The sequence below is a fragment of the Opisthocomus hoazin genome, chromosome 3 (genome assembly GCF_030867145.1).
Source record: "Opisthocomus hoazin isolate bOpiHoa1 chromosome 3, bOpiHoa1.hap1, whole genome shotgun sequence".
Classification (NCBI taxonomy): Eukaryota; Metazoa; Chordata; class Aves; order Opisthocomiformes; family Opisthocomidae; genus Opisthocomus; species Opisthocomus hoazin.
The window spans coordinates 14,408,039-14,435,817 of record NC_134416.1 but is presented as its reverse complement, the minus strand read 5'-3'; the positions used below and the strand labels follow the sequence as shown (position 1 = coordinate 14,435,817).

The 27,779-nt window shown below is 41.8% G+C and overlaps 1 protein-coding gene across 5 annotated transcripts; it reads left to right on the top strand.

Moving 5' to 3' along the window:
* The first annotated feature begins 489 nt into the window (after nucleotides 1-489).
* TBC1D31 (TBC1 domain family member 31) lies at nucleotides 490-27,025 on the top strand. 5 transcript variants are annotated; one of them, XM_075415616.1, is made up of 22 exons: nucleotides 490-617; nucleotides 2,514-2,660; nucleotides 3,231-3,346; nucleotides 7,374-7,552; nucleotides 10,556-10,707; nucleotides 11,138-11,297; nucleotides 11,534-11,734; nucleotides 12,936-13,112; nucleotides 13,932-14,011; nucleotides 14,114-14,260; nucleotides 14,521-14,654; nucleotides 15,637-15,770; nucleotides 16,371-16,550; nucleotides 17,563-17,795; nucleotides 18,417-18,569; nucleotides 19,706-19,841; nucleotides 21,146-21,238; nucleotides 22,987-23,127; nucleotides 24,149-24,343; nucleotides 24,768-24,918; nucleotides 25,822-25,938; nucleotides 26,693-27,023. In XM_075415616.1, the coding sequence occupies exons 1-22, from the start codon at nucleotides 541-543 to the stop codon at nucleotides 26,836-26,838; spliced, it is 3,249 nt and encodes a 1,082-aa protein (XP_075271731.1). In that variant the 5' UTR covers nucleotides 490-540; the 3' UTR covers nucleotides 26,839-27,023. The 5 variants fall into 5 exon arrangements, with proteins under 5 accessions (XP_075271731.1, XP_075271727.1, XP_075271728.1 ...); XM_075415612.1 differs by having other exon boundaries at nucleotides 502-617; nucleotides 24,741-24,918; nucleotides 26,693-27,024; XM_075415613.1 differs by lacking the exon at nucleotides 22,987-23,127 and having other exon boundaries at nucleotides 502-617; nucleotides 24,741-24,918; nucleotides 26,693-27,025.
* Nucleotides 27,026-27,779: the final 754 nt, after the last annotated feature.

Here is a 27,779-nt window from a genome sequence, read left to right as displayed (position 1 = left end):
CCGGGTGACGGTGGCGCCGCTCTCCCCAGTGCCGCCCGGGCCTGCAGCCGCCCCTTGCCGCGAGGCGGTGCTCGGTAGCGCGGGGGCACTGGCGACAGGAGCGAGCCGGCGGTCGGTCCTGTGCGTGCGAAAGCCTAGGAAAAAACCGCGCTCGCGGTCCCGCTGCGCTACGCTATGAAAATAATTTCCTCGCGGCGCGCGCCATGACGTGATGAAAGTGCGATTTCTGTAAGGCGTGGCCTCCACCTGGGTTATGACCCCGCGCTCCGCGCCCCCGTTCCCGCCCCGGCCCCGTGTGACGACCGCCAGGGAAACTACAGCTCCCGGCAGGCCCCGCGGCCGCCGGGCGGGGCGGTTCCATTCCCCGGCAGGCCGGCATCGCGGGGGGGGAGCGCTCTCCTCCTCCCCGCTGCCCTCCGTCGGTGAAGCGGGCGCGGGCCGTACCACGCGTGCGTCTCCCCCCGCCCGCCCGCCGCGGCGGGCGTGGGAGGAGCCCTGAGGGGAGGCGACGAGCGCGGGAGCGGTGGCGCCGCGTTGAGCATGGAGAGCTGCGACCTGGGCGGGCGCCGGCAGGGCCCAATCTGGCACCGCAAGCCCGGGCCGGCGGCGCGGCGCGGGTAACGGGGCCTCAGCTCACAGACGGGGGCCCCGGGGGCGGAGAGGCCGAGGGAGCGGGCAGGCCGAGGGCAGGGGTGGAGGGGCGGGAGCCTGGGCGGGCTGCTGCAGCCTGGAGGTGCAGCCCGGGCCTTCCCGATTAGATGACGGTGTAAACTCTGCCGTGGAAGGTGGAGCAGGCCCCCAGGGAGGCTGCGAAACCCCCGTGCTCAGAGATGCTCACTGCTTGGCTGGGCGAGGGCCGGGACAGCTCTCCCAGCTTAGCTCTTTTTTTTGGTTTAATTGTGTTCAGCGAAATCATAGAATGTTTGGGGTTGGAAGGGACCTCTGTGGGTCACCCAGTCCAACCCCCCTGCCGAAGCAGGGTCACCTACAGCAGGCTGCACAGGACCTTGTCCAGGCGGGTCTTGAATATCTCCAGGGAAGGAGATACCGTAGGCGAATTCCCATGAGAGTTTGATTAAAATGTTAAATGCGAGGAAAATACTGCCTGGCCCAAGCTGAAGAGCAGCAGTATGAATGCGGCTTTGGTGTACCTGTGTGGTGTTTGGCCCCGGGGGATCCTGATGCAGCTCTGTGAACTCCTGACTTTGTTCTCCTGGGTTAGCTGAGTGGCAGAGGAACTTCTGTAAGGCAGAGAGCGGTGTCGAGGCAGTCCGGGGAGATGCCGTAACTGCACTGAAAAGGACTCGGATTTCAGGGTGTTCTTAGAATCCAGAGTTTTACCTTGTGTCTTTTTTAATGACCCTAAAGATCCTAGCATCACTAAATTTTAATTATAATTGTAAAACAAATTAGCTTAACATCTTTCTAATTTCATTTTTAGGGCCTTTCCCTTTTACTGCAGGGAAGAATGGGCTTAGCGGGGTGAGGTAAAATGAGTTTTGTCGCTAGTCTGTACCGTGGCTGCGTGGCCCTTTTTCTTCTTCAGACATTCACTCACGCTTTGTACATAGGCCAACAGTTGCATGCAGGTGCTGGGTTGCCTATTCTGGTCTCACAGAAGTTGGTGTCTCAGATAGTTGTCAGCATTTTATATAGCCATGGTCACAGTCTGCTGCGAGTGCCCTGCAGTCTTTAATCAGGCCGCCAATGTCCTGTACAGTTTTAGATACTTAGTTTGACTCTGAATTTACATCCAAGTGATGATAGGAAATAATTGGTTTGCCTAGTCTTAGCCAAAAAATCCAGGAGCAGCAGATCTCCGCAGTCTCAGTGTCCTGCTTCCTGGAAAAACTTTCCTCCTACGGCTTAGTCTGCACATCGGCTTCTGTTCTGCATCTGGCTCCGTTCTGTGCTGACGGCATGGTACAAGGATAGAATGTGGAAAACCAGCAACCTTTTTTCCATGATGTCTCAGATGACTGACGATACAAATGCCTTGCTTCATGCTTTTGAAGACTCTGGAAAGAAGTATTAAAGCTGATTTCCTGCCACATCTAATCTGAGTGGTTTCTTCCAGTAATTCGTAGCTTCTCAGTTTTCTAGCATGTTTCTTTACAGTGATAATGGAGAGCCAGGTTCCTTGCTGAATGCTGAATTGGGTTTTCAGATACATTGGTAGATGATACATCAGCATATATGTCAGTTATTAATTAATAATATAAATGAAAATAAGGTAACCAGGAGCCACATAAAAGGATTGTGAATGGTGGATTTCTGTCATCTGCTTTACACGTCTCCCAAGTACCTTCCAACAGAGTGAATGACTTCCTTTGTTTAGTATATTTCTTGTATTAGAAATACATGTTTATCATGGAAGAAGATTTTTCATAAAACACTATGAATTGTTAGAATTGTAAAATCATAAGCTAGGAACATTTTAATCCTAGGTCTTGGAGAAATACGTGATAATAAAACGATTCTAAGCATGGTTGTTTTGCTTGCTTTCTTCACAGTGTTATAGTAAACATAATTCACAGTGTCAAAGGATACCATTCAAAGACAATACGTTTTCTGAATGTGGCTTTTGACAGTTCCGGAGATTCTCTACTCGCTGGAGACCAGCAAGGGAATATTTATGTTTTTGACTTGAATGGAAACAGGTAAGAATATTTCTGTCAAGACTTTGTAATTGTCTTGACATCTCTAACATTCAGGGGTATGGAACTTGCCTGTACAGCATGCCACGGGTCTGGTTTTAACCCTCAGTTTTCCATGAATGTGGAAATAGATATTAGTTTGCTTAGAACTGAAACTACAAGCCAGTGTCTCATGTAGGCTTTTATTGGTTTAGCTGCTCCAGAAGATCCGAAGTTCGTAAGTCTGAACTGAACAGACCACAATTTCACAGAACTGAAATACTACCACAAGAAGTTATTCTTTGGATGGTACCGCTCAATTAGTAGTATGAGCCATGAATTAAAACGAAGTAGACCTACTATTGTCATTTGCAGAAATACATTAATCAGTCTTTTCAATTTTACACTACTGAGTTTTAAAATATTAGCACTGATTTTGAGGTTTATTATAATTAGATTTTTTTTTCCTCCCTTCTGCTGAGTTAATTTATTTTTTCTCTCATTGAAATGTACTGAAACTGATAAAGTTATTACTTAACTTGACATTATGAACGAAAGTTTCCTAACACAGTGAGAATGTGTGTTTTTAAATAGGTTCAACCTTGTTCAGCGAACAATGCAGGCTTGCACTGCTTTGGCATTTAATCTTCGCAGAAAGACAGAATTTCTGGTGGCTTTGGCGGATTATTCCATTAAGTGCTTTGATACAGGTAAGGAGAAATTTAAAGGCTTACTGTCTGGATTTCTGAGAAAACCTATGTAATTTTGGTTTTGATCTCAAATTTTTATGCAAGATTTTTTGATGGAAATCGTAGAATCATAGAATGGTGTGGGTTGGAAGGGACCTTATAGATTATCTAGTTCCAAACCCCCCACCACAGGCAGGGACACCTTCCACCAGGCCAGGTTGCTCAAAGCCACATCCAGCCTGGCCTCGAACACTGCCAGGGAGGGGGCAGCCACAGCTTCTCTGGGCAACCTGTGCCAGGGCCTCAACACTATCACAGTAAAGAATTTCTTCCTTATGTCCAATTTACATCTCCCCTCTTTCATTTTAAAGCCATTGTCCCTTGTCCTATCACTCCAAGTCCTTGTCAAAAGTCCCTCTCCAACTTTCTTGTAGGCCCCTTCAGGTACTGGAAGGCTGCTCTAAGGTCTCCCCAGAGCCTTCTCTTCTCCAGGCTGCACAGCCCCAACTCTCTCAGCCTTGCCTCATAGCAGAGGTGCTTCAGCCCTCGGATCATTTTTGTGGACTCCTTTGGACCCACTCCAGCAGCTCCATGTCTTTCCTGTGCTGGGGACTCCGGAACTGGATGCGGGACTCCAGGTGAGGTCTCACCAGAGCGGAGCAGAGAGGCAGAATCCCCTCCCTTGACCTGCTGGCCACGCTTCTCTTGATGCAGCCCAGGATATGGTTGGCCTTCTGGGCTGCAAGCGCTCGCTGCCGGGTTGTGTTGAGCTTCTCATCCACCAGTACCCCCAAGTCCTTCTCCTCAGGGCTGCTCTCAATCTGTTCTCCACCCAGCCTGTATTTGTGCTTGGTACAAATACATTAATATGTATTTCACAAATCACAGAATGTTAGGGGTTGGAAGGGACCTCTGGGGATCATCTAGTCCAACCCCCCTACCGAAGCAGGGTCACCTACAGCAGGCTGCACAGGACCTTGTCCAGGCGGGTCTTGAATATCTCCAGAGAAGGAGGAATCCACAACCTCTCTCTGGGCAGCCTGTTCCAGTGCTCCGTCACCCTCAGAGTGAAGAAGTTCTTCCTCATGTTCAGGTGGAACGTCCTATGCTTCAGTTTGTGCCTGTTGCCCCTTGTCCTGTCGCTGGGCACCACTGTAAAGAGTCTGGCCCCATCCTCTTGACACCCACCCTTCAGATATTTATAAACATTTCTAAGATCCCCTCTCAGCCTTCTCTTCTCCAGGCTAAACAAGCCCAGCTCCCTCAGCCTTTCCTCATAGGACAGATGCTCCAGTCCCCTCACCATCCTTATAGCCCTCCGCTGGACTCTGCAGTAGTTCCTCATCTTTCTTGAACTGGGGAGCCCAGAACTGGACAGAATACTCCAGATGGGGCCTCACCAGGGCAGAGTAGAGGGGGAGGAGAACCTCCCTTGACCTGCTGGCCACTCTCCTCCTAATGCACCCCAGGATCCCATTGGCCTTCTTGGCAGCCAGGGCACACTGCTGGCTCATGGTCAACCTGTCGTCCACCAGGACACCCAGGTCCCTCTCCACAGAGCTGCTCTCCAGCAGGTCCGCCCCAAGCCTGTACTGGTGCATGGGGTTGTTCCTCCCCAGGTGCAGGACCCTGCACTTGCCCTTGTACTTCATCAGGTTCCTCTCTGCCCCACTCTCCAGCCTGTCCAGGTCTCGCTGAATGGCAGCACAGCCTTCTGGTGTATCCACCACTCCTCCCAGTTTGGTGTCATCACCAAACTTGCTGAGGGTACACTCTGTTCCTTCATCCAAGTCATTGAGGAGTAAGTTGAACAGGTCTGGGCCCAGCACTGACCCCTGGGGGACACCACTAGTTACCGGCCTCCAACTAGACTCAGCGCCGCTGATGACAACCCTCTGAGTTCTGCCATTCAGCCAGTTCTCAATCCACCTCACTGACCGCTCATCCAGCCCACACTTCCTGAGCTTCCCTGGGAGGATGTTATGGGAGACTGTGTCGAAAGCCTTGCTGAAGTCGAGGTAGACAACATCCACGGCTCTCCCCTCATCTACCCAGCCAGTCATGTCATTGTAGAAAGCTGTCACATTGGTCAAGCATGATTTCCCCTTTGTGAATCCATATTGACTACTCCTGATAACCTTCTTTTCCTTCACTTGCTTGATGATGACCTCTAGAATGAGTTGCTCCATGATGTTTCCCGGGATGGAGGTAGGGCTGACCGGCCTGTAGTTCCCTGGATCTTACTTCTTGCCCTTTTAGAAGATTGAGGATTTCATGTCATCAGTCCAAAAAAAGAAAAGTTTGGGACCATGTGGGTTATAGTCCTGTGGGTAAATGAACTCTTTGCTTTGTCAAAGTTTCTTGTTCCCACTGCGTAATGCAGGCATCTGTTCAACTGAAGTGTAACATAGGATCACAATTATGTACATTACCTTTTTTAAAGCCGTTCTATATATTTTTGCTTAGAATTAGGTGCTCTATGTAAAATCAAACCAAAATCAGTTGACAGTATGTTAATTTGCAACTGAACCAGTTATTAACTATATTTACAGTTAAATGTTTGAACAAAGTGACAATATACACTAAAAGAGCTCTCAATACTTTTGAGTGTGCGAGTAGATCTGTATCCTTGTTCAAAAGCGGTATTTAAAATTAACTTCACAGGCCAGCTGTGTGTCTCTGTCTTGATTAGAAGTTTAAATAGTGAAAGGCGTTGACAATTCATTCTTCGTAAATTAATCCTGACCTATCAAGAAGTGCAGTTGTAGTGTCTCGTGTCATCTGGATGTAAATCTTTCTAAAAAGGCATAGGAATCACTCATCTGCAGTTTGAGGGTTTGAGTCTGATATTATCAGTGAAGATTTTAATGTCATGCACTTTTTCCCAAAATAGAGGAAGAGTCAGAGTGGAGTCTGAAATCCTCTGTGCTTTTTCTCTTCCTTTCAACCACAGTAAGATGAAACTTAGATTTGGGATGCACTTGGAGAAATCTTAATTATTCCACAGAGTCCTTCGTGTTTATATGGTGCTGTTTCCAGATACCAAGTCATACTGAAGAATGTTTTAAAACATAAATGTTACTCACATAAGTAATTGGGTAAACTATACTTAGAGGTGTATTAGATAATACTTAGTTGGTGGGCTCCATCCATTGCTTTAGAAGCCATACTCTGTAATCCCATGTCATCCTCCCAGGTGACAAAGCTTTAAGCACTCAATTGTCTGTAAGCAGAGTGTAAAGTTTGACTGTTAGGCTTTATGAGCTGCTTTGTAGCCATTTCCCATCTTTGATGCCACAGCAGTAGGTCAGCTGGAACCACCCCATGGGCTGTCCGGCAAACTACCCAATGTAAATAGTGTAATTGCCACAAGTGCAGTTTGGTTGCTATGGGGAGATTAGTGGTCATGCAGTCACAAGTGGGAGACAATGTAATCAGAGGAACCATTTCCTTAGTATGCAATAAACAGCATAAAAATGTTTTGAACTCTATAAGAATTAATGAGGTGTTGCTTTCTGACTGTGCCTTTCTATAGTCATAGCCTGTTGTCATTAAACCTTTCTTCCTTGCATCTGTAAATAGCTGTGTAATCATTCGTATATATTGTCCACAAGTAAAAACAAGTGGGGAATTCTAACTAGAACATGCAGTCTCAACTTCTAGAGAATCTGCAGGTGTTCGCATTGGATAATCTGCCTACGAGGAATGCTGAAATTACCTGATCACAGTGTTCATGACTTTAAGATTGATTCGTAGGCTAAATTAAACAAGTCTGTGCAAGCTGGCTTTCTGTGTAGAACTGAGAATGACTTAGGAAACCTGTTAGGTGGAGATGAGGGGATGGTTATGTTTCTTTAACATATAATAACTACATGAAGACTGACACCTTTGTTTTATGGTTGTTGGGTTGTGATGGTAAATGATCATATCCTGGGTATGCTTAGAAGTCTATTTCACAGCATAGTGTTGGCAATAAAGAGTAAAGTAGTAGTTTTTTCACTTTGAATGGCTTTCATGTCCTTTTTGGTTTTTTCATCAACTCCTGCAGAAACCAAGGAGCTAGTTAGTTGGATGAGGGGACATGAGTCTTCGGTGTCTTCCATCTCCATCCATGGCTCAGGCAGGTATGCCATCACTACCTCCAGGGATACAGCACAACTGTGGGATTTGGACACCTTTCAAAGAAAAAGAAAGCTGAATGTTCGTCAGTCTGTAGGTATACAGAAGGTGAGTAAAGGGCAATTGCTAAAGGGTGAACAAACATACCTCAGTAAGACTAACACCGCGTGTTAAAATCACAGTACTTGAAAATATTTTTTAAAATACAGCTGCATGTTATCTATGTTCTTTGAGCAGATCTCCTCAACTGTCATCTTGTCACGTCACCCAGACCACTGGGATTATAAGTCAATAGTTGCAGAGATCTGCAGGGAACTTCTAAGGAACCTCCATCTTTAGAGATACTCAAAACTTGGTTGGATATGACCTTGACTAACCCAATGTAACCTGGAAGTTGGAACTGTCTTCTAGATTGACCCTGCTTTGACTTTGTGGTGGGCTCAGAGGGCCTCTGGAGGTTGATTCCAACGTGAATGATTCTGGGATTTAAGGGTGTTGTTAAAAAAAACAGTTTTGGTGTCATAATGGTAACTTCAAACAGTCACCACCACCTGCCCCATTCAGCTGCGTGTTCCAGAGCTGCTCTTCTTCCTATGCATGCTAAATGCTGAATGTGGGAACAAACAACACTGAGAAGTAACTCAGCAAAAAGAAATTGCTGCTTTTCAGCCTAGTGGTTTCTTTTCTTTGGTTTGCTGCACTGACACTTACACTGGAACAACACAAGGGACGAGAAGGATGGCACGTTTGTGTCAGGGAGTGGTTTAAATAGGTCTTCCTTAGCGTTACAGTGCTTTAAACAGGTCTGCCTGCGCCACCCAATGTCAAACTTTGGCGTAAGTGCGACAGAAAGTAGCGATGCAGTGTCTGAGCATTGCTTACACACGTGCTGCCCTGCAGTGAGTAGTCTTACAAACACCACTTCAAACCAAAGATCTCATCAAGCTGGTCACTAAAAGACTGTGCTGATTTTGCAGAGAACAAGGCTATTATTCATTGGAGTGTCTTCACGGTGTCCTAGGTCAGCCTGAAACAGTCACCTAGCAATTACTGTGAAGGATCACGCATAATTTTTTTTTTGCTTGTTTGTTTTCTTAAAACTGTTGTGTAGTGCCTGTTTTTAAAATAATTATGTCTTCCCTCCAAAGGTGGCTGCATTTCTTTAGTAGACAAGAATTTCCTACTGCTCAGTATCTATCTTTGTGTAGGCTATGTGTAGGGGATTCTTATTGATAAATGGCTCTTGGAATTTGGTAGGATCAGGATGTTGCACTATGAAAACAACCTTAGCATCCAAACAACAATGGCTATGGTTGCATGAATAAATCACTGTTTGGGAATCAAGACCCTGCACTTTTGGTTTGATTCTACCATTCCTAACAGGACATTATTCAAACAACCCAATTTATTTGGATTTTGTTTTCCTGTCTTTAGAGTAGAGATAATGATGCTTACTCCCGTGCCATGATTTAAGACAGACAGATAAGTGCTTTTTTAATGATCACATTTACTATTAGAATGCAGCCCTGACACTCACTGTCCAAAGTCAGATTCTTCCTTGCTGTCTGAGCCATTGTAGTAGTGTCACACCAATCTCTGCGGTGTACTTTTTGTACCTCTTTACTTAAGTCCAGTTTGCACTCCAACATAGACCTTGTGTTGAGCTGGTAGGGGGCAAAGCTAATTTAAAAAGCGGAGACTGAGCCGTGCACTGTAAGAATAGTGGGTGAAGAAAAATGAGAAAGAAGAGCTAAGAGAAGACATCTACAGTGACCATTTTCAAAGCATCACTGCTTATTCAACAGCCGCTTGTGACGATCTTGTGGTATTTTTCTAGGCCAAAGTAGAAAATGGGGAACTGTTCAGTACGTAGTTTGCCAAAATTGAAACTCCATCTATCTGCATGATAGGCATCTGTTCTCAATTGATTGTCTAGGTTTCCTCAGGGTCCCTGAAGGAGGATGGGCAGCTCAGTCTATTTGAAAATAAATAACTCTGGTAGGTGAGGTGACTCTACCCACAGGTAACTTTTGCTCACTGTCAAGTGACTAATTTGGCCTGAACATCCCAACTTTCAGTCACTAACGTTCAGCAAGATGAATCTCATCCCATGTATCCAGATTTACAGATTTTCAAGGCTCCAGGAGACCATTCAGACCAAAACTCTGAGCTTGGTAGCACTGACTATTAATCTCAGCCAGTGAGTACTGCAGATAGTCAGTCCCTCAATGTTCAAACACCAGAAGACATTTTCAGTTTAACCTTCAAAATCATAGGTGCAAGGAATTTGCTGAAGCTGCATGTGCTGCTGCCACAACAGAACCTCTGATCTAAACCAATGATTTGTCATTAAGCAAGAATGTATGTGATGACATAAAAAATGTAAATAATCCCATTTTTTTTCTTATTGAAAGAGATTACACGTAAACAATAAACATGTTCAGCATAAATGAAAAAATACGTTTACAAGCTTTTTGGTTTTATCTTCATTCATCCTTACAGTAAAATCTGCATTTCGTAGTTGGAGAATACATTGCTGGACTTTCTACTGTATTTTTTGCTTTTAATAGCTGTACGTAAAACTAAGGAGTTCAAGTCTGAAGATGAATGCTTCACAGAGTGCATTTGCAGGCTCTTGGTGCTATTTGAATCCTGAAGCTAGTTTTGTCAAGGATGCAACAAGCAGTTGCTGAGTGAGCAGTTCTGGCTCTTGTCTCCCAGCCCCTCCTGCTCCTAGGGTCGTGTTCCCAATGTTTATATTAAATCCTCTCTGGCACTCGTCAGAAACCTCCGCAAGACAGTTTAATAGTCATAAAAATAACACAGATAAAGATGCACGTCATTTCGGTGAGTTAAACTGGCTTAGCAAAGGGTACAAGAAGTTCTGAGCCGCTGCAAGGGAGAGCGGGCCTGCCCAGGCTGTAACAGGGGCAGGGGACCCGCTTCCTGTGGGGTCTAAGCCTCGCGATGCAGCTGGATTACGCAGGGACAGTAACAGCCACACTGTCATGGTTTCTTGCTGTATTTTATTCTGCCATGCACTCTGCTCCAAATTGAAGGGTACTTTCTTAACAGCATGTTCCATTTTTTTTCTTTCCCGTATTCTTCCAGGTTTTTTTTCTTCCACTGAGCAACACCATCCTCAGCTGTTTCAAAGATAATTCTGTTTTTGCATGGGAATTTGATACTCTTCACTGTAAATACCAGTTGCCAACTCCTGTAGAAGGTTCTGTATTACTTTATAAGGTCTTTGCAGTTACCAGGTAAATTGCTATTTTAAACATTCTAAAAGTGGCAGACTACAAAAATTGTATGTTTGGAACAGGTTTTCTTTCGTTATTTGTAATGTTTTGTGGAGGTATTGCATTATATACTATGATAAGCTTTTGAACTCTGCTGTGACTGATACTTTCAGCAAGGATCAATAGCAGTTTTTATTACAGTCCCATAGCAGTTGAAATAAAGTTAGTTGGTTTTTAATGGCCGCTAAAACGAGGTTTGAACTACCCTTTACAAAAGCAAATTTGGTTATTGAGGAGCTATTTTGTTCTTTCAGGAGAGTGTGAGAGGAACAGTGACAGATTCAAAAGTGATTCAAGGGCATAGAAGGAAATGTATGATCTCTTTCTTTTTAGCTAATACTAACTTAAATTATAGTATTCTGATGGAAACTTTGCCTCATCTGTGATCCAGAGATGGCCGGATTTTTGTAGCTGGTGGAAAATCAAATCATCTTCACTTATGGTGTTTAGAATCAAGGAAGTTGATACGAATAATCCAGATGCCTGCAAAAGTACGAGCTGTCCGCCACCTGGAATTTCTCCCTGACTGTTTTGATGGGGGCTCCAATCAGGTCAGGTTTTTTACAAAGCTTAAGACTGGAGTATTTGGTTAGTTGATTCAACAATTACACTTCGAGGGCTTTTGGGGAACACTGCCAAAATGGGCCCGTACCATACAAAGGGAAAGTTACTGTGTGAAATGTTTGCTCAGCTGCAATTTTAGCTTAGTGGAATGTCATGGCTGAATTGGGTATTCCTCTTTGTTTTACATTGACAATATTAACTGATGAATCCTTATAACTTCTAGGTCCTTGGAGTGTTAAGTCAAGATAATGTTATGAGATTTATCAATATAGAAACATGCAAACTTCTTTTTGACATTGGGAGTCATGAAGAGGGAATTAGCACGGCAGCAGTTAGCCCCAGTGGACGATATATTGCATCAGTAATGGAAAATGGTAGCCTTAATTTATACAGTGTCCACGCTTTGATTCAAGAAGGAGATAAGGTAGAGTGTTTTACATTTCTTAAAACAGCGTAAATCCCATTAAAGTTGATACTTGTCTACGTAATTTTTGTATTAGCAATAGTTTGCAGACGTGTTGGAGTGCCACATTTAACACTACAAATAAAGAAAAAGTGGTTTGTAGAGTTCCCTTCATAGTTACTCCAGCCTGTCAGGTAATACGATGTTTTTAAAGTATAAGTATCACTGTGTTTCTGGTGTTGGGAGGAGGGGGAGATGGTGTTTCTTTCTACAGCAATTTGTATGGACCAATTTCTCTTTGTGGTGACATTTGAGGGGAGATGGAAACAGCATACTTGTGCTGCTTCTGTTCCGTTTCCTATAGGAAATGCTTTGCAACTGGTGCTGTCTTAAACTGCAGCCATGAATGGTGTTTTTGTTACTGTGATTGTATTCTTCTTACTGTGTTATTGGATACCAGCATCCATCATTATGGCACAATCATGCTCCTAATCCTTCCTAAATAACAAACATTCTAAATACTAGTTCTGATTTTATTAAAGTAATTTATTAATGAGAGTCAGGTTTCTAAATCCAGAATTCCATGTATCTTTAATCACCATGTCTTTGAAGTAAACAGTAACCAGCTTCGGATAATGACGGAGTTGGAGCTGAGGTGGGATGTGTAAAGATGTTACACACACATTCCATTTATGCTTTTGCTGCCGGTTTGACATTAACTGGGATATCCACTTTGTTACTTGCTTTCCCAGTCTCCAACATTGAATTAATACCTCCCTGACACTGAATGCTAATTAAAGTTTGTGAAGGTCTTTTTGTATTCTTTTTAACAGGTGCTATAGAAATGCAAAATATTTCAGTGACATTAAGAAACACACTAAAGTAAATAACCTGAACAGTACATGGTACACATTTATAGTATCCCAATTATATTTTAGTGTTTGCTAAGCAAGGAAATAACATAATGTTTGAGTTGGTTTGGAAGCTATGTAAACCTTCTCACAGTTTTGCTAGTTTGTTACAGCAGTTTTATTCACTGGCATACTTATTCAGGAGTATACAGTCCATATATATTTATTTATGGTATAAATGTGTCTCTATTCTTCTTGCTATGGTCATCAAGCTCAAAAATATGGCACATGAAATAGAGTAAACATCAAATTATAGTGTTATTTAATCTGTCTTACAAGATGTTAACTGAGTTATTTTCACTTAATGTTAGCCTCCACCACCCATGTTCAAAGTAGTAGAAGATTGGTCCAAGTGCACGTCAGAGGCAAATAAACTGGCAATGAGAGTAACTTCAGGAAGGTCAGAACGGCCTTGGAAGTCCAAAGGAAGCAAAATTCAAACCAGATTGCTAAAGCTGCAAGTGGACACATCACTTGAAAATAAAGAGGTAGGAAGAAGCTGCAAATATTTTCTTCTCCAGTCTGCAGCATTTAAATTTCATTGTAAAAAAATATTTAGCCACATACTTTAAAGAGTAAGCTCAGGCACTGATTCATTTGGATGTTTGAGCAGAGAGGGGATTGAGGGAGTTTTAGTAACATCTCCTCTCTCTGTTACACCTGTGATTTGTGACACAGCCAGAGCTGCCTCCAGTCAGCTTGGGGCACCTTGGAAGTTGTTCAAGCAACTTGTGACACATTTGGATATTTGTTAAATCTGATCTGCCTCACTGCTAGCAAACTGGCACTTCTAAAATGTCTGCCTAGAAGCCATTTCATTTTTTATTACTTATTTAGAAGATGCATTACTGTTACATTTATTTCCCTTCTGTCATCACTGTGCCATCTTCTGTCTCTGTCTTTATCTTGTGTCTCATATATATATATACACACACATACCTATATCTCTATATATATCCTCCTGTAACATTCCTCACAATATGATCTATTCCTTATGTCAATGTTCTTTATGGTTTGACTATATCCATCATTTAATTGTATATAGTTTAGTCAGTTAGGGTCTGATTTGCTTCTGACTGAAATCAATGGCAGCTGTTTTTTGAGTTCAGTAGAAGATGAATGATCTTTTGAATTATCTTTTTTTGTTGTTGAAATACCTAGAAATATGTAACAGATAGCTGTACACTTTTTTTTTTTAATATTGTGTTAGAAACTTCAGTATTTAGCTACTACCATCAGTTAGAGTGCAAGGAAAGACATTATGAAAGAAAAATCCTTACATTTATTGTTGATCCCCTGTTTTGTAGAACGAATTGCCAGGTGGATTAAACAAGAAACGTCTGCAAGCTTTACTGAAAGGATTTGGAGAATACCCAGCAAAGTACAGGTACGTATGTGTGCATGTTCATGCTTGCACAAAATAAAATTGCTTGTGCTTACTGGCCTATAAAAGACAAGTTGCTTGACTAAGTCTGCATTTTAATTGCAGGATGTTTGTTTGGCGTTCCTTATTACAACTTCCTGAAAATCACTTAGCATTCAGTAGCCTAATAGATAAGGGTACCCACAGTGCATTTGTGAATATTCAAAAGGAGTATCCCATCAAAAGTAGGAAACTGCTAAGAGTTTTACAGAGGTAAAATACATGCTTATATTTATTTAAATATTACAGATTTTTATTTTCATATAGTGATCTGAAATGTATCCAATAGCTGGAATCAGCTGTAAGGAAAACTTCTGAAAATAAGTTGCCCTCATGCAATTTAATTTTTATAACTTGTATAATAGTGCATCTATCTTGAAGTTTACAGTCTTTCTGTGTTGTGGTTCTAAAATGCATATTATATTTTTGTTTGGGTTTGGATCGATGTTTTGTACACCTTTGTTTGCATACAGGACCTTATCAGCTCTAGCTCACTGGTCTGCTATCTTTGCTGAGACACCTTATATTCCTTTGCTAGCGTTCCCGTTTGTAAAATTATTCCAGAACAACCAGCTTATCTGCTTTGAAGTTGTTGCTACAGTAGTAGGTAAGCAATGATTTTAAAAACTCATTGCTGCAACGTGTTTAAGCTTTCCTATGCAAACGAGCTTTTCCTGATGAAATTAATAAGAGGTGACCAGGCTCTCTTCTAAAGTTGTTGCCAGGAATTAAGATGTAGCAATGGTGTGCTTAAAAGAAAAACCTGCTGGTAAATAAAACCAAGGTATTAGACTTCCTTTTGCAGTGTTTCTAGCAAAAAGTTGGCATTTTAACAGTAAGTGTTAAGTCTGTAAAGTCAGTAAAAACAAACGTATCTAGCATAATTCCACCATAATAACTAAAATCTCTGAGACATGGGAGAAGCAGTCACACACATCCCCCCAACTCCCAGTCAAAAAGGGATAATCTCTGTTGAAGTTTTACTGTTTAGTTGTCCTAAGCATGTGGGAACTCAAAATTAGGCGTTTGGCTGAAAGCTGGCTATGGCTGTCTTCAGAAGAAACGTTCTCAATTAAAGTGCTTTACACTTAAATTAGTTGTTGCAGCTGCTGTTAAGTCTGCAGAAGGTATGTGCTGCCAAGCATACATACCCACTTTGCAAACACATGCTGTTAGTGATAAGTATCCAAGTTTACAGAAATTATTCTTAGTATGTTAAAAATTACTTGATCCAGGCTGTAGTTTCATGAGACAGAAATATCAGTTTAAGTATTCCCATCTGCTTCCAACCACTTAGTCCCACAGCACACAGACTCTTTTTCATTTTATTTTTAAGCCAGATTATTTCCTCAGTCTGGTTCACAGTGTACTGACACAAACACTCATGCCAGTGCAGCTGGAGGAGCAGTGTGCTGTGGGAATGGTTTAGCAATAAATGCCAGGAAAGGGGAGAGATGGGTGTATCTCAAACAGGTTTTGCTGTCTAAAACTACCTCTTAAATTCTTAGCCTTTATAATGAAACCTTAAGGTTGTCAAGAGTCAATCACTGGGTTACAGTGGATTGTGTTGGGCTTTTTTTTTCTTTCAGTTAATCTTTGTCAGCACTGGTTTGAGTATTTTCCCAATCCTCCAGTTAATGTCCTTAGTATGATGGAAAATGTTTTGGCACATCACGATAAAGAACTACTTCAGCATTTAATAAAATACAATGTGACTTCACAGGTAATATTCTAGCCAAATTTAGTATATAAAATGCCACTGCAGTGAATGATAGATAGTGGACTAGTCTTTTATTTTGACATAATTCTTTATTGAGGGAGTTTTCATTAGATAACAGTGAATGATATGGGAGTGTAAAGAATACGTCATTGCTTTCCTGCAGCTTTTCCTTTTCCGTGATCATAAATCTCACATGCATGCCACTGTAGTTCTCAGAAGTCCTTTGCTTTCATGTTCACATTGCTTGAAAATCTACTCTCAAATTATAAATGTACTTCTGTATTTTTTTTAAATGGACATAGGTGGGAAGAATTAATTTTGTAATGCCTAATTGTCATTAGGGGTTATTTTAGCTTCACAAATCTAAACAGAAGATTTAGACATCCAGTGATGCAAGAAATGTATTTATAATCACCCCATATTAATTTTGAATGTTTATACTGGGTGATAAAACTTATCTTCAAATATTCTGGTTTAGTTCCTGTTTCTTTCATAAATCAATAGATTCTTGGTATAAGGCAAGAAAAAATCATGTTATTTCTTTAAAAGGAATGGTAAAATTGTACTAATGAATTATTTTGTCAATTTTCCCAAATAATGTAGGTTTATGCTTGGCCTCTTCTAGAAACGTTGTTCTCTGAGGTTCTAACAAGAGAAGAATGGCTGAAAGTCTTTGACAATATCTTCTCCAACCATCCTTCGTACTTCCTCATGATTGTTGTTGCCTATATTATATGTTGCAGAGCTCCCTTGCTCCACTGTGATCAAACAGCAGATTTTGAGGTAAACATCTTCATGTTTTAGTCAGTTATATGGAAGTGTACCTACAGAGATGTATAAAGCATTGCATCTGTTGTTATGGAAGTTAGAAGGAGATGTTTCTTTTCTACATTAATATATTATTACATGTTTCTGAACAACGTCATCTAGTACCTGACAATGTACAACAAATAAGTAAAGTGTTGAGCAATTTACTGCAGCTTCATGCAACAAGATCTTTAAAAGCTTTCATAAGCTTTCTAATGCCACTGAAAGCCATTTTGTAAATGTCAATAGTTCATCAACCACAAAATAGTTCTGCCTCTTTTTTGGGGATCTACTATGGACTTGTGCCTGTGGAGACAGGACAGCGTCATTCTCTCATGTTGTGTCATTATTTTGCTTTCAGATTTGCAAAATTAGGTGGTACTATTTGACGTTCTCTAAAGCTAAATGAAAACGTTTCCATATGTTTAGTCTTCCATGAGAGGAGGAGGTTTCTTCATGCGAAAACATCTCTGTAGGCAAACAAAGGGTTCCGCCTTGAAAACGTGCTTGTGAGCAGTCAGTGTGACAGATATCAAACAGACGACATTATTGCTATGTTTAATAATAACCAATTTAAAGATTTTCTTGGTGAAGATCATCTTTGATGGGAAGAATAGTCCATCAAGAGAGGAACTACCAGGCTTCGTGTTTGAACATGAGAAGTCAAGGGAGGTTTATCTGGTCGTAGGAGTGTCTGTGCAGGCAGTTCGACACTCTAAATTCACACCTAACTTTCCAAATCCCCCACACAACTGCTATTTGAAGAGAAGGAAAAGAACCAGAGCATACTTTTACAACTTGAAGAAGTTTGGGTCAAGTCATTTGACCCGATGATATTTTACTAATTGGTAGGGCTGACTTAATAATCCCTTTTTAAATCAACTTTTAAAATACAGATCTTGCTAATTTACCTAATTATTTGTAAATAAGTGTATTAAAAACTTGTTTAGTCTTTTGTAGAATGTAAATGGAAGCATGTCTTTTACAGTATTTCTTTCATCATCGTAACAACCTGGACATTAATGTTGTGATTAAAGAAGCTTATCATCTTATGGAGGCTACGCCACTAGATATCCATCCACAGCGTATGCTTGATGACTTCGTACCACTTACAAAAGGACAGTACCCTGTGTTTAATAAATACCCCAAGTTCATTGTGGATTATCAAACTCAGGAACGGGAGAGGATCAGACAGGATGAAATTGAATACTTACGAGAGAGGTATTAATGGGAAAGCTGAAGACAGTATCAGACTGGGAGGGACAAGTGGACACAATTGCCTTTTTCTGTTGCAATGTGTATGCTTGAGAAGAGACACAATGAAGAAAATTCAGGAAGATGATTTTAAATAGCTGCTAAAGGTTATGAATTATTAATGTATGACACATTTTTAATCTAAATTGGTATTCTTATCTTAAACAAAAAATGTTTGTTAATTCACAGAAAATATCGGGCTGCAAGTCTTCAGACTTGAAAGCTCATAAGTCAGAGCTTAAATCTTCCTTGACCTTGTAGTGGCTAACTTTGTGAAGGGAGTTCTTAGCTTGCTATTGAAAAATAATTGAAATCAGTGGGTATCATGATGCCAAGGCACCTTTAGAAACTATTTGTTAAGAATGCGAGGAAGAAAATGTCTGCACTCATCTGAAATGCCCTGCTGTCTGTAACAGTCAGTATTGTTACTCTTCCTCATATACCTTATCAGTACATAAAGGGGATGTCATACTCTTTCATGACATCTCATTTCAGCATTTGTTTGCTAGTACTGTCACCAATTTCTAAGTAATCAAATAATTTCTTGATACTTGGCTTGAATTATTAATATGATCTCCTTCCATTTAGACAATTAGCACATGAATTGGAAGCTAAAGCACAGGAACAGAAAGCAGAAGATGAAGCCTGGTATCGAAAGCAGGAATTACTTCGAGAAGCCGAAGAACAGAGGCGAAAAATGCTACTGGAAGAAGAAGAGAAGCTTGCAGAACGGAGGCAGAGGTAACAAGCATTAGAGGCCTGGCTACTGTATCCTGCTATGACATTTTAAACCATGAGTAAAGCAGAAATAACCACTAATTTATATAAATTGCTATGTGGGAAAACTGTGGTCTGGTGGATCAGATTTTGGTGTGGGAATGAAGTGATCTGGGTTGTAGTACTGCCTTGCTTGAGGGAATACGGCAGGTTAGAGGCCAAGTCACTTCATATTTTTGTCTCAGCTCCCAGCTTTAGGTCTGGTCTCTTTGGATTGTGAATGCTCTTAAGCAGTCAATTGCTGTGTGTTTGCACGCTGAGACTTCAGACTTGCACTGTGGGCAGACTTACACTGCCAATACAAGAGTCACTTACAGTGTCAGTGACTGTACACATTCTTGTATTTCTAGTGGATTTAGAAAAAAGTCTGCTTTGTATGTCAGTTGCTGAACAGAGAGTTGTGATAGTAGTGAATCTGAACTGTTGGTTTGTACCTTTTTAAGAGAGTTTCAACATCTCCATAGTTTTTTTAGATAAACTACAACTAATTGTAGAATCATTTAGGTTGGAAAAGACCCTTAAGATCATCAAGTCCAAATATTGATCTAAGGCAACCAAGTCCACCACTGAACCATGTCACTAAGTGCCACATCTACAGGCCCTTCTCTCAAACCTCTGGAACCTACAAAGTAAGTTTTTTTCTAAAAAAGAGGACAGTGAGCCTTTCTTCATAAACTGGTTCCTGAGTCTGTGGTTTTGCTCCTTGAAGGAGTTTGAGATTTTCCAAATGAACTTGGGACTAATTTTGTGCAGAAAGAGGTACCAGGGCACTTGCAATTATTCTGAGGATTAGATTCCTGTTCTGGATCGTTTTAAGAGTAAACTAGTGCTTGTTAAAGTAGAACAGAAACAGAGCACAGGACTCCAGAGCTTAACTGGGGGCATTGCCATTAGAGGATGTCTGTGTGTCGGTGAATTTAGTTTTGTCTCGTAAATGAAAACTGGACAATTTACAAGAATGAAAGAAACTGTCCTGAGCTTTGTAAATTGGAGATTAGCTCATAGTAACTGATGGATAACTGCAGTACAAGTTTGTGCTCTTTGGTATTGACCTTTTATATATACAAGTTCCCTTGTTTCTGTTTGTTTTGGCTTTGAAGACTAGCTGCTGTGAAAAAAGAACTGAAAGTAAAGGAATTACAATTTCTAGATGCTTCGAGAAGGCGTTTTCTGAAATACCAGCAAGATCAGCGTCAAATGGAACTGAAACGTCTTGATGACGAAATTGCAAGAAAAGCTGAGTATTGCTCAAACAATTCTTTTCTGGAAGGTTTATTAGTGAAAATAAACAAGGAAAAAATGCGTAACTGAAATTTCAGTTGATATACTGTGATTTGTGAGCCCAGAGGTGTATTTAGCATGAGATGGATTGCTTTAAGTGGTAAATGCATAATTCAACAGTTTTATTTGGCTCTTCTTATGTTCCACTGGCCTGCTTTAACTGGCGAAATTCCTGAGAAAAGACGGATTCGTCTGTGTATTGGCAGTGTTGAAAAATGTAATGAGCTCCTTAAACGAATAGTGAATTCTCAGCTGTCTGTGGGCTGTATGTCCAGATTGCAAATTAACTCTGCCATTGATTGAGAGGCTCCGCAGCAGCTTCTGGCCAGGCCTGCCTCTGTTTCCATGTTGTTAGCTCGAGCACCGTGGCATGCAGATGCTGAGAGTGGAAGCTTTTGAACCTCGTGGGCACGAATTGAGCCTTTGCAGGAACATTCCTCATGTCTCAGCACCACACTTTGCAGAGCGCAGTGCAGCTGCGTGTTTGTTTCCGCAGTCTGGGCGGTGGAACATTCATTAGCTCCAGCTCAGCACAGGTTCTGCCAGATGTGGAGTGGCCACTTCCCTGTCCGTGTGCTGTCCTCCACAACGTTCTGGGTTCAGAGACTCCTTATTCGATTAGGAGCTGCAGCTGGCACGTTATTAGTGCGAGATCGAATCCAACATTTCCCTACCGTGCTTGGCTGGATGCAAAACTATTCCTGTGCCTCTGCATAGAATCGTAGAATAGTTTGGGTTGGAAGGGACCTTTAGAGGCCATCTAGCCCAACCCCGCTGCAGGGAGCAGGGACATCTTCAACTAGACCAGGTTGCTCAGAGCCCTGTCCAACCTGGTCTTGAATGTTTCCAGGGATGGGGCCTCCACTGCTTCTCTGGGCAACCCGTTCCAGTCTTTCACCACCCTCATTGTAAAAAATTTCTTCCTTATATCCAGTCTAAATCTACCCTCCCTTAGTTCAAAGCCATTACTCCTTGTCCTATCAGAACAGACCTTGCTAGAAAGATTGTCCCCCTCTTTCCTGTAGGCCCCCTTTAAGTACTGAAAGGCCGCAATGAGCTCTCCCCGGAGCCTGCTCTGCTCCACCTCGCCCTGTACTTTTGATATGCAATATTTTCCATTATTCATGGTGTGACAGAAGGTTAACTAGAACTTAGAAGTAGGGTGTGGTTTGGGGTTTTGGACATTCTTCTTGATATGTTTTTTTTTAAGGGATAAGAATTTCTCCCTTACTGTATTTTCATGTGTGTCTCTTCTCAAGGCATCCATGAGAGAGCAGGAAACAGCTGCCACTGTTCAAGATATGGAAGTACGATGGATGGAACTTGAATCACGAAGACAGCTTTTTGAACAGGTAATTATTAGGGAACTGTACAGATATAGTATATATTTAATGATTCTTCTTTTGCAGTTCTCTGATTTGGTTGTGTTCTTTCAAACAGGCTTTGTGAGGAAAACGTGGGCTTTTTTCCCTCCCCCCCATTGTTTTTTAGAATAAACCCTCTGTTGATAAAAGCATTAGTAGTACTCACCATTATGTGTTTTTCTGGAAGAAAATACCCCTAGCCTCCCTATTTTATTATTCTCCTTTGCAGAGGTGTCATTTGGTTGCTGCAGGGGTTAGCTGTGTGCTCAGCTGGTTGAGAGAAGCAAGGAATGTGTAAATAAGAAAGAATAAAAATATAAAAATATAAAAATATGGTCCTCATCCCAGAAACTCCCACCTTTTCATCTGTGATATTCAGATATATCTACGTGTTCTGGAGACAACAGTATAGCAGATTGATATCGTTGATGAAAAAATATCTAATTGACAGCAACATGATTAAGCAAAGAGGAATGGATGGCTCCTGTGGAATGTGCAGTTTCTTTCTCAAATGACTGACTTGTAATTCAGAAAGATCACTATTCAGTAATAAAGTGTTTTAATCAGTGACAGTGTTTAAAGTTAAATATGAGTTAATTATTATAAATGACTGACAAGCAAGGCTGCCAATGAAGGGCTTTATCAATGTCCGTTTTGGTTAGAAATAGCAAGTGAAGTGTTTAGAAGCTGCAGGTGCCTGTCTTGCATATGTGCAGATCCGATGGAATGCAGGCAGAAGTGGACATCCAGATAGCTCACCCTTATTTTGAAACATGTGTCTGCTTATATTTGGCTTTTTAAAGCTTTGGGCCATAGACTTTTTATAACCCATGCTGCGCACAACTGGGCTAAATTTCTTTTAGAATTTCTTTATTAAATACACAGCCAGCTGTAATGCCACGTAACACAAACCAGGCTAGGCTCATTTGTCTTCCAGTATGTATAAAGTCAGCTAAGGGAACTAATTCTGCAGTGATCATCCTCTTTAGACTAGCAGGGTAGCAATTAGTTAACTAACTCAGGATATGTGTCTGCCCACAAGAGTCTGACAGGCAGGCTTTCCCTGCCATGCCGGGAACTGACTCTTTTACAGCCGTCAGTGAGGGGCAATACTCAGGCTCAGAAGGACGTGTATGGTAACTTTGCTTCAGTACCCTGCTGACACAGCTCAATAGATTCCCACAGGCCTGGGAGGGGGTTTTGACTTCTCCAGAACACTGTATAGATGTGCCCTGATGAATGTGAAGAAAAGGGGGTGAGAGTAAAAATTCTGTTTCTAGATCTACTGCTGATTTGTACTACTTTGGCAAATCATCTCTGCATTCAAGCTGCAGATGTGTTTATTACAAGTCTGTATACCAAGAAACGTGATTTATATTTGTGAAACATTTTGGGGTTTTGGTTAAAATGTGCCCTAAAAGTGCAGAATATTTTCACGATTAATCTAATTCATTTAAATTGGAATTCTTCTTTTGTGCTCCACTGTAATCCAGGGATGGAATAACATCAGCATCAACCTGCGAGACCACTGTGATGACTCAGGCTTAGTGTAATTCCAAGTGCATATAACACCAGGGACGATCACTTTCTTGGAAAGTTATGATATGTAGCGGGATGAGATGTGTGGATATATTCAAATACTAGTTCAATGAAAATTTAATAAATGTTAAACAGACAGAATTACAAATGTAGGTTAGTAGCTTAGCAATAGTAATTTATGTTTGTGTGTTTGGCAGCATCTAATCAAAGATCAAGAGGCAGTTACAAAGGAGATGAAAGAAGAGGTAGATTCCCGTCGAAGGAAGGTGGATCTGGAAGATCATCTTGTTCAGAGACTGGTGGAAATAGATAGAGAAGAAAAACAGAAAGCTCAGATAGTAAGATGATTGGATCTTAACGTGTATTTTGCAGAGTTTGTATGGTGACTAGTACAAGTAGTACTAGTTAATAGTGTTTTAACTGCAATCAAGTGGTTCAAGTTAATATGAAAATATTTTCTAAAGAAATCTGATTTGTAGATACCTGTATTAGCAGATTATGATGGTATGTTTAAAGTTTTGAGGTTTTCAAAAACCTGACTGAAGTGTCCACACAGTTATATAATACTGAAGTTCTCTGGGCCTGCCATGAATATTGACTTTTCGTTACTTCTCGGAACTTAGAAGGCATATGAGACTCAAAAGTGCTTTTCAGAATAAGTCATCCTTCTGCTAAGGAACACGTTTTGTTTGTAACCATAATAAAACAAAAGTAAGCCTCAAAGGAACTTCCAGCTGGTAGTACTTGGCAGGGAATTCAGCTGTGGAAGCTGTCTTCTGGATCACAGTAATAAATGTGTGTAGCTTGACATTAGGAATCGTTCAGATTTTCAACCTCAGAACTTGTAACTGCACAGTTGGAAAAATAGTTGCAGCTAACCCACTGCCCATATGCTTGGCACCTGCATTTATATTTTATCTAGAAATAAACATATGGGTCTGAATTTTTGTAAACAGCCTTCGATTTTTTGGAAGCAGATGGATGTGGGTGGGAGTATTGGCATCCAGGTATCAATCTTGTGTTAATTGCACCTGTAAATCGTATTAAATCCATGCTAGGAAAGCAAAATCCCCTAAACCATGGAGAGGGCTGATGCATCTTTCCAAAAGATTAGGGGAAAAAAAAGATCCTCAATAAGGGAAAGAATAAGAAGGATGAAGAAGCAGCAGCAGAAAGCCCCAATAGATGAGGCAGCCTGCTGTGCTGAGTGGAGGAGGGGCACTGCAGGCGCAGTGTCCCAGCAGGGGTATCTATCAGTGATGCTGGAAAACACTTCAGGTCATCTGCCCTGGTCTGTGTGCCACGCTGGGTACTTGAAATAGAGTAAATGCATTCCTGGTAAGAAAGCTGTTTTATTAGGTGACTGAAGAAAATTTAGCCAAAGCAGAGCAGAAACGCGTTGACGCCGACTGGAGGTTGCAAGCGTTGCATAAACTCAGGTGTGATGATCAGGACCGTGAGAAGCGTTACAACGAGATAGCCAAGCTCCTGCACGACAACAGGGTGAAGGAAGCTGAACTGCTGAAGGCCGTGAGGGAAGCAGAAGACAAAAAGGTATTTGCATTATTTCTTTTTCTAGGTGGGACTGGCGTAAATGTAACTGTCTTTTGCCCATAACATGGTAGAACATAAAACCGAAAGGCGTTGAAGAAATATTTTGTTAGGAATCTCCTTTCCTGTTTTGACTGGAAGTTTCTGGAAGCAGTAGAGCAAGTTGGTGAGAATGTTTTAGGCTTAGGAAAGCATATTCCTAATTCTGTAAGTTCCTCCCATTTTTTTTTTTTTCTGACCCAAGACTTTTACCTTTCTCCAGGTGTTTGAATGAGATTTTTTTCAAAAACAAACATTCATTCAGTTTGAAAACATATATTTTGATTTGAGAATTAAGTTTAGTCCATAATAATCCAGATGGTTTTATTTGCTGCTTTTTCCTTGCCACACGTCTGTTGAGGACACATTTAATATCTGTGTTGCACAGTGGGAAGAAGTTATATGGAAAAAAGCTCAACTGGAAGAAGAGCAGAAGGTTGCTGCTGCTGCCCATGAGCACAGGAAGCAGTTTTTAGAGGACAAAATGAATGACGCATTAGAATTGGCTGAAAAGCTGCAAAGAGAAGATGGCTATTTTGGTGAGCATGTAGATAGTGCAGTTCTCCTCCGTGGGCGCTGGCGTGAAACATTCAGCAACTGAATGCAAACTAAGTGTCCAATATTAGGGATAAACTTAAGTTTACTTCCTTTACGTAAGTACTTCTTGGCAGTATTCTTTCATGAAACCAGGCCAGACTTGGAAAGGGGTCTCAGTTTGATGTCTATCAGATGCAGTCATATAAATGGCATTTTTTGTAGAAGCACAGGTTTAGATCAGCTTAAGCTGATCGTAACCTCGCATCCCTGAGAAATCCTCTATCACCTAATGTAAAGAACAGCAAACTCACTGCCAGCAAGTGACTTTGCCAAGTGTTTGTTCACAGGAAAAAAGCAGTTATGCGCTTGCAGAATTGGCCAGTACGTCCTTCTCAAATGCTGCAGTTTTTGCAGATCTTTTTCCTGTTCCTCCATCTCTGCAAGGCTCACACAAGATTGGCGATTAGTATTAACATTAGGTGATTAATAGTGCTTTGGGCGAACTTTTTCAGACTTTGCCCTTATTTGCCTAATGTCTTTAATATGGAGTAATTTGCAACTGCAAATTATTAAAGTGGGTGTCTCCTCCTAAAACTGCAAGTATGAGTAGCCGTATTCCAGATGATCTTAGTGGCTCATTTGTCAGAAGATTAATTATATAGGAAGAAACAGCACATGTGGAGCTGTAATTTGTTAAAATGAAATGCAGTGATGCATAGCTTTGACCCATAGACTAGAAACGTTGACTTCTAATTCTGTGCAAATTGTACTTGCCATTAGCTGTAGTGAGTGATTTTTCCAGTTTGGCTTCCTGGATAAAAACTGTTTCACCTCAAGCTAGAAAAATTCACTAGAAATTTAAACACTTTTAATTTACAAAGAAGCCTTCTCTCCTTTTCCCACAGAGAGACTGCGTGATTTAAGGGCTGGACGTACAGAGAAAGGGGTAGAACACCAGCAGGTGCCAAGGCTCGGAAACATCTGTCTGAATGATTTGTCTGCATCAGAGTCATCATCACACGGTAAGTTTCTAAGTTAGGACGCTCTTCTCTTCCATGTTCAGTTCCAGAAGCATTACTGGAACACCTCAGTGTGCAATGGAGTCATCACTGGTTGTGCAGGTGTTTAGTGGGTTGTAAACTGGTTTATTGTTGTATTGTATTTCACACCTGAAAATTTCACACCTGAAAAAAAGTCTTTGCTATCAGGGACAGCACGGGTAGGAAGCGCCTGAAGTGTGTCGCGTTGTGAGAGTGGGCCTATTAAACCTCAGGCTAGTTAATCCCATTACGACCTGGTCATTTTACCTGTGCTTTTTCTGTCTTCGTAGTTATGAATGATCTGGGGATGTTGAGAAGGTGTAGAACTGTCTTTCATCAGAACGTTACTGAGAGTTATAGTCAGCCATTAGTCTGTAGCCATTTGCTCTGGGCTGCGCCAGCCACCATGGCCAGCGAAAGCACAGTTTAAAATCACACGCGTCTCGCGTACAAAACCCTGCCCGCAATGGGAAACGCGTAGCTAGGGACCTGTCGCAGCGACCCATCACGTCTGACCCTTCCGTAATGCAACACGGGCACCACTTTCAGAGACCTTGCTCGCAGGGGCCGTAGGGCTGTCCTGCGTACGGTGGTGCCAGTGAAGCACAGCAGTTCCGTGCCGGAGGAACCTGCTTTCCCATAGTATTTATTTACAAAATTAAATTTGTACTATTTTTCATGGTGTTTATGGAAGGCCGTTTGTTGCAATGTTAAGTCGGAGTTTCTTGTACTTCAGTGTCTTTAGACAGAAGGCGAGAAGCACTGGCATGCCAGGAGCGGGAGCTGATGGCGGAAGTCCGGCGGCTCAGACAAAAGCTTGCCTCCCAGGCTCGAACTAGACGTCCTCCAGCTTGTTTCCAAGCTACAAAGTGGACACCTTGAGATGGTTTGCTGTGGGCTTCAGCTGTACTTTCGAATTATTAATTAGTGAAACTCTGTGTTTGTATAGTGTAATTAAGGGCTAACCATAGATTGTTTATTATAAAGGTCTTTGGAAATATTTTTATATAAAAATAAAATGCTAGCGAGAAAAATGTGTGTTGTTTGTAACTTTCTCATTATTTTCTTGGTAACTGTAATGCTATTTTTACTTCTAAAATAAACTCACTTTTTACAGTTATTACACTTGCAGTGTTTGTGCACTTTATTTGTTCTGGTGAATGCAGTGACTTGAAGAAACAAACCACCGTTAAAATGTTGGCTTTGTCAGTGAGGTGTAAGTGAATTCTACAAGTTGCAACAGAAATTTGCAGAGAAAAAAACCCGTTCCCTTGAGAGCCAGATACGCGCAGTTGTTACACATATTAGTGGGCTCATTTTGTGCGAAGGGGAGAGAGGAGCTAAATAAATACACCGTTCGCCATGCCGCCGGGCTGACTTTCACTGGCTGATGGTTTTGACCCAAGAGTAGAACATAGGCCATGTTACGGCAAAAAAGTGAGGCAAGGTGAGATGAAGCGAGTCACTCAGAACCGTTACAGGCATTGCTGGTAGAGGAGGAGGCTTGGCTGTGCGAACAGGTGAGGAGCCGGAACGCAGCTCGGTCTGCTTTCCGTGGGGTTTTGCCGACGCTCTTCGGGGCAGCGGTGTGGGAGCCCCGCTGGTGGTGCTGAAGCACCGCGCAGACCCAGACCGTGCCGAAACGAAGACCTAAATGCGCAGAGGTGCTTGGTTGTCCTCACGCTAATGTCCTCTGCGTCTGGAGCCAGGAACGGTCATGTCCATAGCAACCAGGACCCACGGCGTTCTTGGCAGGGCGCGGGGAAGAGGCGTCGCTCCTTCTCACAGGGGTTGAAACACACCCAGCAAAGATCATCTTCGGG

Excerpts from the sequence above, each read along its gene's own strand:
- TBC1D31 (XM_075415612.1), top strand. The coding sequence starts at position 541 with ATGGAGAGCTGCGACCTGGGCGGGCGCCGGCAGGGCCCAATCTGGCAC. Across the intron at positions 16,551-17,562 it reads ATCAAACAGCAGATTTTGAG|TATTTCTTTCATCATCGTAA; the intron begins GTAAACATCTTC and ends TGTCTTTTACAG. Across the intron at positions 18,570-19,705 it reads CTTGCAGAACGGAGGCAGAG|ACTAGCTGCTGTGAAAAAAG; the intron begins GTAACAAGCATT and ends TTGGCTTTGAAG.